General features: G+C 37.6%; 1 protein-coding gene across 2 annotated transcripts in view; it reads right to left on the minus strand.

Moving 5' to 3' along the window:
• The window catches only part of NUP153 (nucleoporin 153), an 80,685-nt gene that overhangs the window by 46,705 nt on the left and 20,033 nt on the right, over nucleotides 1-13,947 (minus strand). For both annotated transcript variants that reach the window (XM_060111359.1, XM_060111358.1), the window contains exon 2: nucleotides 11,083-11,308. In XM_060111359.1, the coding sequence (XP_059967342.1) occupies nucleotides 11,083-11,197 (115 nt within the window). In that variant the 5' untranslated portion in view covers nucleotides 11,198-11,308. The remainder of the gene's footprint in view (nucleotides 1-11,082; nucleotides 11,309-13,947) is intronic.

Consider the following 13,947-nt stretch of genomic DNA (forward strand, 5'->3'; position numbering starts at 1 on the left):
TGCAAGTTGAAGGGCGGCGGCTCACCGAGTTTTGCCGAATTAACACGAGGCCTTTTCTCTTGTGATTAAAAGTCAGGCAGCCTTGGGTTCAAGTTTTAAACCCTGTCACCTATGAGCTGTGCCATCTTAGTTGTATTCTTTAATGTCGAAGCCTCCGTTTCCAAAATTGACTTCACTCAGTAGTAAGGTAAAATGCTTAGCTCCAGTGCTTGGCATTTGGTATGCCTTATTACTCACACCACAGGTCATACATTTCCAAAGCAACTACCTAAAAAGGTGTACTTGTTTTAAAAACTGGCGTAGTGTTCCTACACGCAACAATTAGGTAAAGAAAAATTATGAGGATTCATATATTCATAATTATATTGAATGCAGAACCCTGTTGAGGCATCAGGGGCACAAAAATGAATGAGGCATGACCCTCACGTTAGCAGAACTCATAGGCTACAGAGTCTAACCCTTATAGCCGCAACTTTAATTTGAATACTCACTCTCAACCCCCTTCCACTTCAAGAGTAGCCCAGTCTTGAAAACAGAAGGAGAAACCAGTCTGATAGAGTAGAAACTGCCCCTCCTAGGAGACTTGCCTAAGGGAATATTTTACTGGCAGACAACAGGCTCTTCCAGTTAATCTCCACCAAAGCCTGCACTGTGGGCCCCTCACTAATGCTATGCCAATGAGGAATAAGAAATCATAGCTTTAGTTTGCTCTCTGGGTCAGGGCAGGCTGTTTAGCATAAAGTCCTTTGGCTTCAACAAACTTAGCTAAGCAAAACTACTCAGAGATCCTTGCCTTGAGCTTAAGTAGGCACATTCACACAGGTTTTACCCAGAAATAATATAAAACTAGGATTTGCACCTTTCCCCTGCTCCCTTCCAAATTAACTTTTATCTGCAGTATTTGCAAGAACATCATTACTACAGCTACCAAGTTCCCAGCCACTTTCTCTATTCATAATATAGTTAGCGATCCCATTTTCAGGAATTTAAAGTCCGAAAATAATTTAAAGTTGGGGTTGAGGGGCCCACGTACATATGGAATCACAATAATAGCTTTCAGTTATTGAATACATACTATGTGCTAAACATTGTGCTATCTGCTTTACTTCTTTGACTCATAAAATCCTGTCAGTTAGCTGTGGTCAGTTGTTTATAGATGAGTCACAGAGAATTTAAATATCTTGATAAGCTTGGTATACAGCTAAAGATGCACTGAGGTGAGATTTCAATCTAGGTGTCTTTTTCTCCCAAGCCTTAGCTGTTAATCACGGGGTATAGAAGGATGAGGAAATCCATTTCTTCATGTTTAAGCTACCAGTGTAATAAATTGGCAAATCAGTCTAAAAGTTTTTTTCAAAAAAAAATATTTTTTTCCCTGTTATAAGCCATATACATATCTATTAATACATAAGAACTATTATCCAAAAAATTAACTGTAATACTCATTTTCTATTACTTAGCACTTTCTTTTGTTTATATGAACTACATTTGAAAACATTTCACTTCTTTAAAATAAATATATCATTCAACTTCCTGCTAAAAAAAAAAAAAAGTCATAAAACAAAAAGGTAAGTCCATCCCTCCAGAAACAACCCCTATTAAATTTGTATATCCTCTAATGGAATACTATTCAGTCAATAAAAAAGAATGAAATTTTGCCATTTTGCATCAACATGGATGGACATGGAGAGTATTAGAAAGTATTATGCTTAGTGAAATAAGTCAGCAAATGGCAAACAGTGTATGATATCACTTACATGAGGAATCTAAAAGACAGAACAAACTAATGAATATTACAAAAAAGAAACTGACTCACAAATACAGAGAACAAACTAATAGTTACCAGTGGAGAGAGAGAGAAGTGGGTGGGCACCAGACGGGGGTAGGGATAGTAAGAGATACAAACTACTACATATAAAATGTATAAGCTACAAGGACATATTTATTGTACAGCACAGGGAATACAAGCAATATTTTACAATAACAATAAAGGGAGAATAACCTTTAAAAACTGTGAACCACTATGTTGTACATCTGAAACATATAATACTGTAAATCAATTATATCTCAAAAAAATTTGTACATCCTCTCAGACATTCTATATGCATACACACATTTTCCCTAATCACATAATCATGCTTATGCATTATGTTCTGTGACTTGTTTTTTTCATTTATCATATAATTTTGTCTCCATATACAGAGCACATTCCATGTGAAGACCACATTCTATTTTATCAGACTGATTTAGCATAATTATTTATGTAATTGTTTCTCAATATTCTATCAAACATACAAGCACTTATACTTGCAGACTTTGTATTCTTTTTGGATAAATCCATGGTTCTTTAAATATGTAAGAGAAACATGAGGAGAAATTATTTAAGAAATATGCCTAAGTGACCCACAAAAAATCTGACTCTAAGTCTGAAATTGGGCCCATAAAGCAGCCTAAGTAGTGCAAGGTATCCTGAGAATCAATGGATAAACAATAATTTGTGGAACTGCCCTGTCATACTGGATCAGAGTACATGTTCACTTTTGCTTATGAGAGATACTGTGGATCCAAAGGTTTTCTGTTAAGCTATACTGCATAAATAGTAAATGACAATGTATATTTCCCCCATGCTCTCCAATACTGGATAATAATAACCTTTTCTGATTTCTGTCAATCTACTGTGTCCAGTGGCATCATTACTATCTGCATTTATTTAAATGACATATTGAGCACCCTTCCCTATTCATTGGTCATTTATATTTCTTCTGTTAACTGCTCATTGATATAGTTTATCTTGCTAATAAAATTAGTCCAATCTAGTTTCTTTTTGATCAGTAAGATTAGTGTGACATGATCTGAAATATCACAACTAATTTTTTTCACTGTTGGTTGAAACCATTATTTTTTTGATGGTGTCCTTTGTAATATAGAAAATAATACCTATTTTAACAGAGACTTCTACCATTCCAAGACTGAGAAATAAAAAACTTTACTCTCTTCTTTTTGGCAGTATTGCTTTTATTTCAATATAAGGTTTAATCTTGACTCCATATGGAATCAGTTATGATGAAGCAGTGAGGGAATGATTTAGCTTCATTGTTTTCCAAATGGTTAGTCTGTTTATATTCTAAAATAATCTTCTTGGGCTTCCCTGGTGGCGCAGTGGTTGAGAGTCCGCCTGCCGATGCAGGGGACACGGGTTCGTGCCCCGGTCCGGGAAGATCCCACATGCCGCGGAGAGGCTGGGCCTGTGAGCCATGGCCGCTGATCCTGCGTGTCCGGAGCCTGTGCTCCGCAACGGGAGAGGCCACAACAGTGAGAGGCCCGCGTACCGCAAATAAAATAAAATAAAATAAAATAAAATAAAATAAAATAAGATAATCTTCTTAAGTAAGCCATCTTTTCCTCACTGATCGAGAAGCCACCACTACCACATAGTAAATTCTAAGAGGCCTTCCCCAACGATATATATCTATACCAGTACCATAATGTTTTAAATCCTATACCTTTATAACACATTTAATGCTTGTAAAAGTTACTCTGACTTACATCACATTTCCCTTACTCTTTTTCAGGATTTCTCTATTCATTTTCTGGTGTATTTTTTTTTTTTTTGCGGTATGCGGGCCTCTCACCGCTGTGGCCTCCCCCGTTGTGGAGCACAGGCTCCGGACGCGCAGGCTCCGGACGCGCAGGCTCAGCGGCCATGGCTCACGGGCCCAGCCGCTCCGCGGCATATGGGATCCTCCCAGACCGGGGCACGAACCCGTATCCCCTGCATCGGCAGGCGGACTCTCAACCACTTGCGCCACCAGGGAGGCCCTTCTGGTGTATTTTTAAGAACTTTAGAATCATTTGTCAAGTTTCCAAAAGACTCTCTTCCAGTTAGGCTGGAATAAGTGGGGCCCTAGACTAGCCCTTCTTACTGAAAATAACTATAAAAGTGGACAATATACATGAGGTAGTAATTTTCAGACAACAGAAAACGGACAAGGAAAACTCACAGTGAGCCCTATCACTACCCAGCTGTCTAGGAACATTTCCAGACCTGGCAGAGAGAGGTGGAGTCAAAGCAAAATACAGTAGGCAGAAATCAGAATTAAGGGCATTGAACAGTAGAAAACTACACAGAAAGGGGCCTCCAGAAGTCTACACAGGAGTGTCCAGAGCATGGACGGGCTATACATACACAGAGCAAGACCACCTAAGGCTTACCAAACAGCAGCTGCTATGAAATTGAGAAAACAGCTACTAGAAGGTTGATCAGTGCTAGGGGAAAAAAGCAGTGCTGAGGACAGTGAAGTTCCAAGACTGCCAGAATTTAGAGGTCCCATAAACACCTCCTTAAATAACCCTGGCATTCAGCTGAGATACCAGAAGAGCTTTCCCTTGAGACTAAGGGCCATGTCCTAGAACAAGACCTGCTGTAAACCCATCTAAAAAGCCACAGAGGAGACAGAGTTTGGAGGCTAAATCCTGTCACTTTAGGGGACTTAACACACACCTTAGATTTTCCACAGATGGACATTAATAAAACATAAAACTACGTAAGAGTTCAAAATGATCATTCAGTAACAACTGCTTGCTGAAACAAGAATCAATACTTCTCAGAGGAAGACAAGAGAACCCAGAATCTCCACCCATATTCTACAAAATAATTTAGTCAAAAATCACCTGAAAAATCACATTTTAAAAAATGCTTCTATTGTTTCACTATGACACATGATTTCTGGTCTGTGGATGACTGACATATTAAGCAGTGGTTTCCATATTACAAGTAGAAATAAAGAACAATAGATTTTTAAGTTTTAACAAATGCCTATTTAGTATATACCTGAAAGAAACAATTTACAACCTCATTTCACCTATTAACATGCTACACTATATTAATAATTCCCTAATGATTAATGATTCCTTGCATCCCTACATTAACTGTCCCCAATGAGTAAGAAGAGTCTGCTATTCTTTACTGTGGTGTTTGACTGTATTTGCTACTTGAAATTACTCTGTAATCTTCTTCTATGTATCAATACTATCTTTCTAAAAGTTTGTCTTCAAAAATATTTACCAGCTTAAGCAATGCAAAACAATTCTGGATTATTTAGTTTCCAAGTGCTATTATATTAAAAAAAAAAAGTGCAGACAAAAACACTCAAATAAGACTAGAAGGAAACATCAACATAACAAAAGCCATATATATGAAAAACTAACAGCTAACATCATACCTAATGGTGAAAGACTGATTTTCCTCCAAGACCAGGAATAAGATAAGAATGCCTGCGTTCCCCACTTCTATTTAACACAGGACTGGAAACTCTAGCTAGAGTAATAAGGCAAGAAAAAGAAACTAAATTCATCCAAATTGGAAGGGAAGAAGTAAATTATGTTTTCAAATGATATATCTTATACGCAGAAATCCCTAAATATTCCACCAAAAAAAAGTGTTAGAATAAACAAATTCGACAAAGTAGCAGAATACAAAATCAACATACAAAAATCACTTTTGTTTCTATACACTAACAATGAACAATCTAAAAAGTAAATAAAGAAAATGATTCCATTATTAATAGCTTCAAAAAGAATAAAACACTTAGGAATTAACTAAGGAAGGAAGTGAAAGACTTGCATGATGAAAACTATAAAACATCGCTGAAAGAAATTTAAGATGTAAATAAATGGAAAGACATCCCATGTTCTTAGGTTGGAAGACCTAATGTTGTTAAAATGTAAATACTACCCAAAGTGATCTGCAGATTCAATGCAATTCCTTTTAAAAAAACCAATGACTTTTTTTGGACAAAATAGAAAAATCCATTCTAAAGTTCCTATGGAATCTCAAGGGACCACTTATAACCAAGATAATCTTGAAGAAGAACAACACTGGAGATCTCACACTTCCTGATTTCAAAAACTTATTACAAAACAGTAATCAAAAGTATGCTGCTGGCATACAGACAGACAGGTAGACCAACGGAAAAGAATAGAGAACCCAGAAATAAACCCTTGCATACATGGTCAAATGATCCTTGATACAGTGCCAAGACCAGTCAATGAATGGGGAAAGGACAGTCTCTTCCACAAATAATTTTGGGAAAACTGGATACCCACAGGCAAAAGAAGGAAACTGGACCCTTATCTTACACTATATACAAAAATAAACCCAAACTGTTTTAAAGACCTAACGTAAGACCCAAAACTATAAAACTGATAGGAAAAAAAACAGAGAAAAGCTTCAAGACATTAGTCTTGGCAGTGATTTCTTAGATATGACAGGCAACAAAAGAAAAAAGACATGTGGGACTATATAAAACTTAAAAACTTTTGTGCACTAAGACACAATCAAGAGTAAAAAGGCAACTTACAGAATGGTAGAAAATGTTTGAAAATCATATATATGATAAGGGGTTAATATCTAGAACACACAAAGAACTCCTACAACTCAACAACAACAACAACAAATCAAATAACCTGATTAAAAACTGGGCAAAGGACTTGAACAGACATTTCTCCAAAGATGATATACAAACAACCAAAAGCATATGAAAAGATGCTCAGCATCACTAATCATCAGAAAAATGCAAATCAAAACCACAATGAGATACCACTTCACACTCATAAGGACAGCTACTATCAGAAAAAAAGAAAGTAATGTTGGCATGGATGTGGAGAAGCTAGAAACCTTGTGCACTGTTGAGAGGAAATGTAAAATGGATGCGGCCACTGTGGAAAACAGTATGGTGGTTCCTCAAAAAATTAAAAATAGAATTACCGTATGACCCAGCAATTCCAATTCTGGGTATATATCCAAAAGAACTGAAAGCAGAGTCTCAGAGAGATGTGTACAACCATGTTCCTAACAGCATTATTCACAAGAGCCAAAGGTGGAAGTAACGTTAAGTGTCCATCAACAGATGAATGAATAAATAAATGTGGTAAATACATACAGTGAATATTCTTCAGCCTTAAAAAGGAAATAAATTCTGATATATGCTACAATAATGTGAATGAACTTTGAAGACATTCTGCTAAGTGAAATAAGTCAGTCACAAAAGATTACTGTATGATTCTACTCATATGAGGTACGTAGTCAAAGTCACAGAGAAACTACAATGGTGTTTGCCAGGGGCTTGCGGGGAGGGGGAATGGGGAATTAGAATTTAATGTATATGTAATAATTTCTTATCAAGCTTGCTCAAGTTAAGACAGAAACTGGCTGGAGCTTCGAAATCTACTGGTATTGGCATTTAAACCTATTGGCATCTAAAGATGATCATATTTCAATTTCTCTGCAGTCAGGATTCATACACATACAGGCTGAATTGTTTCTTAGAGTATTAAGTATTCTAATTTTGTAGTATGTTATATCCTAAAAGTGCTGTTCACTTACCCATTCTCTCATCCCTACAGCAGTTTATCCTATAGGATAAAAGTGATAGGACAACTTTCTAGATATTGGCAGACATTTAGTAATCTAGTATATACAGAAGCTATAGAGAAAAAAGAAATCTAGTATGATATACTTCTACTGGAAGGTATGCTGCTAATAGCAATGCCAGTTTTTTATACTTACAGAGCTTCCTTAACCTCCAAATCAGGCCCAATGAAGGACGCATTTTGGGATAATAAGACTAAATAAGGCCACATCATCTACAGATTCACATCAGCCATAAATGCCCAGTTTCTAAGAGTACACCTATGATCACATAGTATCAATCAGCCAATGTGGTCTACAACTTCAATCTACTGCTGACTAGCATATTAGATATGCCATCGTGGGGCTCTCAGAGGCCTGAACTCTTACTGAATCAATAAAAATCTAACAGGTACATTATTTGAGGTTCTCCTCACTGATCCATTTCATTACCCTAGCAGAAGAAATCTAGACACCTAATGGCTCACCATCATTAAGACAGTCAATACAAGGAGGTACATATAAGCAGACAGCTGCAAACAACAGATCTGAAAGGGGCCACAGATTCTATAACTGTCATACTGCACTGTGCTCTTTGAAGAATGTCCTATAGTCTCCAGCTCCAGTTACTATTAATACAAAAGTTACAGTGGTAAAATTACTATTTAGTAAACAACCCTCAGGACTGTTATATCTAAATTATTTTAAGCTTTTGATAATTTTACACTACTTTAAGAGCAAGTATATCTTAAGTTGTTTTTCTGGGGGGGTTTTTTGGTTTTTATTTTGCGGTACACGGGCCTCTCACTGTTGTGGCCTCTCCCATTGTGGAGCACAGGCTCCGGACGCACAGGCTCAGTGGCCATGGCTCATGGGCCCAGCCGCTCTGCAGCATGTGGGATCTTCCCCGACCGGGACACGAACCTGTGTCCCCTGAATCGGCAGGCAGACTCTGAACCACTGTGCCACCAAGGAAGCCCTCTAAGTTGTTTTGAGAATGCATTGTCAAATTTAAGAGCAATGTTTCACAGAGTAAATATAAACTGATTTGCTACATCTAGTAAGATCTATAGTCATCATACTGGGGAGTTATCAATGGTACTGTAGTCACACATTATGTGACTGCAACTATTGAATAAATACTTTGAGAAAGATGGAGGCAGACTGTGTGAAGAGAACTGCCTGGAACTTACAGATTTTAAGATAGGATCAGGAGTCAGCTCTTAGACAAGACAGAGGGAAAATGCCATCAAGTTTTTGAAGTTAATATCAGAAAGCTGTTCACAATTTGCTTCTAAATAATCAGGGGAGTTAGACTGAGAAGGTAGGTGAATAGATGTGGGAATAAAGGAAACAAAGTCAGCCAAAAGCTGGTTGTCTTTGAAGCTGGGTAACAGGTACATGGAGGTTCTACTATCCTCCTTACTTTTGTAGTTTGAAAATTTCCACAATAATTTAAATTTAGAAGTTATTCACAAAGGCGTGTGTAATATACACGTAACAGAAAAGCTACCTTACAAACCTAATAATATAATGAATAAAATCCAAGTTGGAATTAACCTTGGCAGACCACTGAATTAATTCCATAATTTCAATGAAAATACAAACAGAAAAGAACTTTACAGATGTAAAATGAGAAACGCCATTAATCTCACACCTGAATTAAATTCTTCAAGTTAGTTAATCCCCACAAGCATACTCATTAGGGTGCAAAAGAAGGCTTCAGTCACTGTAGATATACGCTGCTGCACACTAAAAGTCTCCAGTCAAAAGAAAGAAGGAAGCTGTGGTCCCACTTGATGTCCAGAAAAGAGAACAATATAGAAGCAGTCACCTTAGAGATCTAACAAATAAAACCTCAAGATGGTTGGTGGTAATATATTAGAAAGAAATCTTGAAGAGCACAGATATTAAAACTCCCTAAGTTACTCTAATAAAAATAAGCAAGGATTTGAAGACTAAGCCAAACTGAATATCACTAAGAAAACTTAGATTTGCCATTTCTCCCAAATAAGAATCACTCTTTCAGCCCATTTCACCCTCACTAGTTTTCCCTTATAAGCAAATCAGGCAGGAAAATAAGTTACTGAGTATACCAAAATTAATAGGCACATCCACATCAATTATTTAGGCAAGACAAGATTTCAGAGTTCAAAAAATTTTTTATAATTATAAGTAAAACATGTAGTGAAAGAAAAAATATATAAACTGAAAGAAACATATACTTGAGGGATAAAGTGGACTTCATCAAAATTTAAAATTTTGTGCTTCAAAGGGCACCATCAAGAAGCCAGAATAGGAGAAAATACTTGCAAATCATATACAGGTAAGGGCTTATATCCAGAATATGTGAAGACCTCTTTCAATTCAACTCAGACTGGCACTGTTCATAATACCCAAAAAGTAGAAACAACACAAATGTCCATCAACGGATGAATGGATAAATAAAATATAGTTTCTCCATTCCATGAGCTATTACCTGGCAATAAAAAGGAAGTTCTGATACATGCTATGACATGGATGAACCCTGAAGACATTATGCTAAGTGAAAGAAGCCAGTTACAAAAGACCACATATTTTATGATTCCATTTATATGAAATGTCCAGTATACAGACTGCTGGTTGCCTAGGGCTAGAGGGGTAGGGATGGGGAGTGACTACTAATGGGTATAGGATTTTGAGGTGATGGGGAGGGAAGGATGGTGATTAAAATGTTCTAAAATTGACTGTGGTGACTGAACAACTCTGTATATACTAAAAACCACTGAACTATACAATTTAAATGGGTGAGTCCTATTGTTATGTGAAGTACATCTCACTAAAGCTGTAAAAAATAAAGTGAAATGACAGAGTAATATTCCCAAATATGTCACATTCATGGGTTACACTGAAGCTATTTAATACTTGTAAACCCCACAAAAACACCATAAATGGATCCAAAAAAGCATTTAAAATGCAGGGTCACTCAGTGGTAAGATTAATGAAGTGGCCCAGCCGCGCTAGCTGCAGAGGACTGGAGACAACTGCAGTGACACCATACCCAAGTCCGTGTGCTGTGGGAAGCACTGCCACGCTGCTCCTTCAGTGCCACGACCTACTCAAAGGGCTTCACCTTTACTTTTTTCAAAACCATTTCTGAGGGTACAGAGGAGAACAAAGATTATCTTTTTTTTTTTTTCTTTTTTTTCTTTTTTTGCGGTATGCGGGCCTCTCACTGTTGTGGCCTCTCCCGTTGCGGAGCACAGGCTCCGGATGCGCAGGCCCAGCGGCCATGGCTCACGGGCCCAGCCGCTCCGCGGCATGTGGGATCTTCCCGGACCGGGGCACAAACCCGCGTCCCCTGCATCGGCAGGCGGACTCTCAACCACTGCGCCACCAGGGAGGCCCCAAAGATTATCTTGACCAAAGCCACATGACTAACAATTGGTGGTATGAAAATTCAAACCCAAAGTCTAACAGCAGAGCTTGCACTCTCAACTGATACAGTATTTCAGCCTCCCTTAATAAACAACAAAGATGATAAATAAAAAAGATTTCTAATTTGAAGGTGATCATCACCCTCCTCTAACATCGTTTCTGTACTACACAATTAGATTTACCATAGCCAGGTAACATATTTTAAATTAAGGCATGAAAACCTATCATTCACAACAAAATATCCACATTCTATTTACCTTCTGTATTACTGACTGTTGGCTCAGGAGTGATTCTCCCATCATGCATGTTAGGGTTCTCCTCATCAGCATATATTATACGGTCATCTTCCCTATTTTCCGGCCACTGTGCCATCTCTCTTGTGTCTGCTGAGCAGCTACATACATCTTCACTCTTGTGGAAGTATCTTTGTAGCCATCCTGGCACAATATTCTTAACAGATTCTGTAACCCTGCTGAGAATGCCCTGTTGGCGGGAAAACATGTAAGGCAGTTTTAGAAATTTATCTTTTAAATAAGTACCTATTTATAGAAAGCCAAACCAAGCAAAACACAACTGTTTCCAACAAAGTTTCCTAAAATTCAGTTACGTGAGTTAATGTTGACGTAATGTATTTTACGAATTCTATACTTTATGAAATTCCTACTTTTTCTTTCTTTCATATGCATATGTCCATGAGCCAATAATTGTCCCAAATGGCCATATTATTCTAATCTTTAAAAAGCTCCCACAGGTCTTCAACTAAGCAATATAAATTTTAGATTTAGTAATAAGATATGCACTAAAATGTTATAATCCCAGACAAAAGGCATCCATCTTGATCCCAGCATATTAAAAGAAGCAATAAATACCTTCAACAGCTTCCTCAAATATTTTATTGCACATTCTTTAAGAACAAAAATTTAGACAAATAAAAATTAGAATTTTTTTAAAAGGCAATAAGACAACTAATCTAACATAAACTCAAGAAATAATCTAAGATTTTTCTTTGATGGTAAAATTTTGTTATATCAAATGTTGCCTGAAAACCAAGAATTTTATTACAGTAACTTTTAAAGAGAGAAAAAGATGTGGTATAAAAACTACCAGCATTATTAACATTCATCATCGAACAGACACTGTTCTCAGCAGTTTAAACATATTATTCAATTTAATCCTCACAATAATTTTATGAAATTGGTTTTAACCGTGCCACTTTACAGATGAAGAGAGACAATGAAGTTAAGTAACTTGCCCAGGTACAAATACGACTGCTGTGGTATATCTAGGATAGAGTAAAAGCATCGACTTCGGGGTTGGTAGGCTGTACTACGATTTATTCTATGTAAAATAAGAATAACACTCTCTCCTATTATTACCTGATAGGAATTATAATGAAAATCAAATGAAGTAATGTGAAAGCACTTCACAATTTACTAAATATTAACAGAAACATACACTGATAATTTTATTACTAATGAGAAAAAAAATTAGCAGAAACAAGCTGGGGTGAAGTAATCAGTTTTAGGCAACAATTCCCTTCACAGAATAGGATTTCAGAGAGAAAGTCACGGAAGGGAAAGAATGAATCACCAGGTACAAAAAAAAAAAAAAAAAAAAAACGGTAAAGTTAACGCAGAACACATAAACCTTGAAAGCAAACCCAAGACAAAGAGGCCTTGAAAATTCTGTCGATAGGAAAGATGGAAGACACCTCTGATATAAGCACTTGAATAGTATTTTCCTGATTATCTGAAAAGCTGTAGGTAACAACTGGGAAAAAAGTAATTACTTTTCCTCCAAACAGAAACTTTGAACAGATCTACATTGTGTGAGATCTCTAACAACACATGAAGCCAGCAGCCCTAGAATACTCACTACTGAAAAACACAAATTCACTGTTCCCCCCCTTTTTTTTTTCCGGCTGTACACGGGCCTCTCACTGTTGTGGCCTCTCCCGTTGCAGAGCACAGGCTCCGGACGCGCAGGCCCAGTGACCACGGCCCACGGGCCCAGCCGCTCCGCTGTATGCGAGACCCCCCCAGACCGGGGCACGAACCCGTGTCCCCTGCATCGGCAGGCGGACTCTCAACCACTGCGCCACCAGGGAAGCCCACACTGTTCCCCTTTTCTATGCCAATGTTACACAGTATTAGTTTCTTTGGAAAGAAAGATTCTATACCTATTCTAAGATTTAATATTTATAAAAACATTCATGTTTATTATTTTGCTAATTATTTATATTTAAATATTTATTTACCCCCTCCCCATATTCCAAAAGACTTGAAAGTGCTTTCAATACATAACACAGTTTAAATAAGAAAAAAAAAAAGACACACTTGATACAAAGTGACATTAAGGCACTATAGCAAGAATTTAGTGTGAAATAAATGTTTTGTAGACTTCCTCTAAGGTGTTTAGCTGCTAAAAGCATCAGAGATTCCTGTGATCTCTACTCACTGAAGGAGGCAAGTACAGAACAACTTAAAATTAGCACCGTACTTAACCAAAGGTCACTTATGTGGCAGCATTAGGTATTGTGGAGAATAATCAGTAAAAATTGAACAGGCAAAATGGATTAAAAAAAAAAAAAAGCTCCTTCGTTGAAACTCATGAATTTTGCTTGGAGACCTTCTCTTTTCTCAACTAAAATGTAACCAATTTATTTAGTCTCAGCCCAGAGCAGCTCAGTACAAAACTACAGTGAGAGGGCTTCCCTGGTGGCACAGTGGGTAAGAATCCGCCTGCCAATGCAGGGGACATGGGTTCGAGCCCTGGTCTGGGAAGATCCCACATGCCGTGGAGCGGCTGGGCCCGTGCACCACAAGTACTGAGCCCATGGGCTACAACTACTGAAGCCCATGCACCTGGAGCCTGTGCTCCGCAACAAGAGAAGCCACCACAATGAGAAGTCCCCACACCACAGCGAAGGGTAGCCCCCGCTTGCCTCAACTAGAGAAAGCCCGCACACAGCAACGAAGACCCAATGCAGCCCAAAATAAATAAATAAAATAAACAAATTAAAAAAAAATTACAGTGAGAGAGAGGAATTACTAGTGGCACAATGAATGTCAGCATGATGCACTTGACAACAAAATCAAATACAGATGCTAAAACTGACCTGG

The sequence above is a fragment of the Mesoplodon densirostris genome, chromosome 10, assembly GCF_025265405.1.
Source record: "Mesoplodon densirostris isolate mMesDen1 chromosome 10, mMesDen1 primary haplotype, whole genome shotgun sequence".
Lineage (NCBI taxonomy): Eukaryota > Metazoa > Chordata > Mammalia > Artiodactyla > Ziphiidae > Mesoplodon > Mesoplodon densirostris.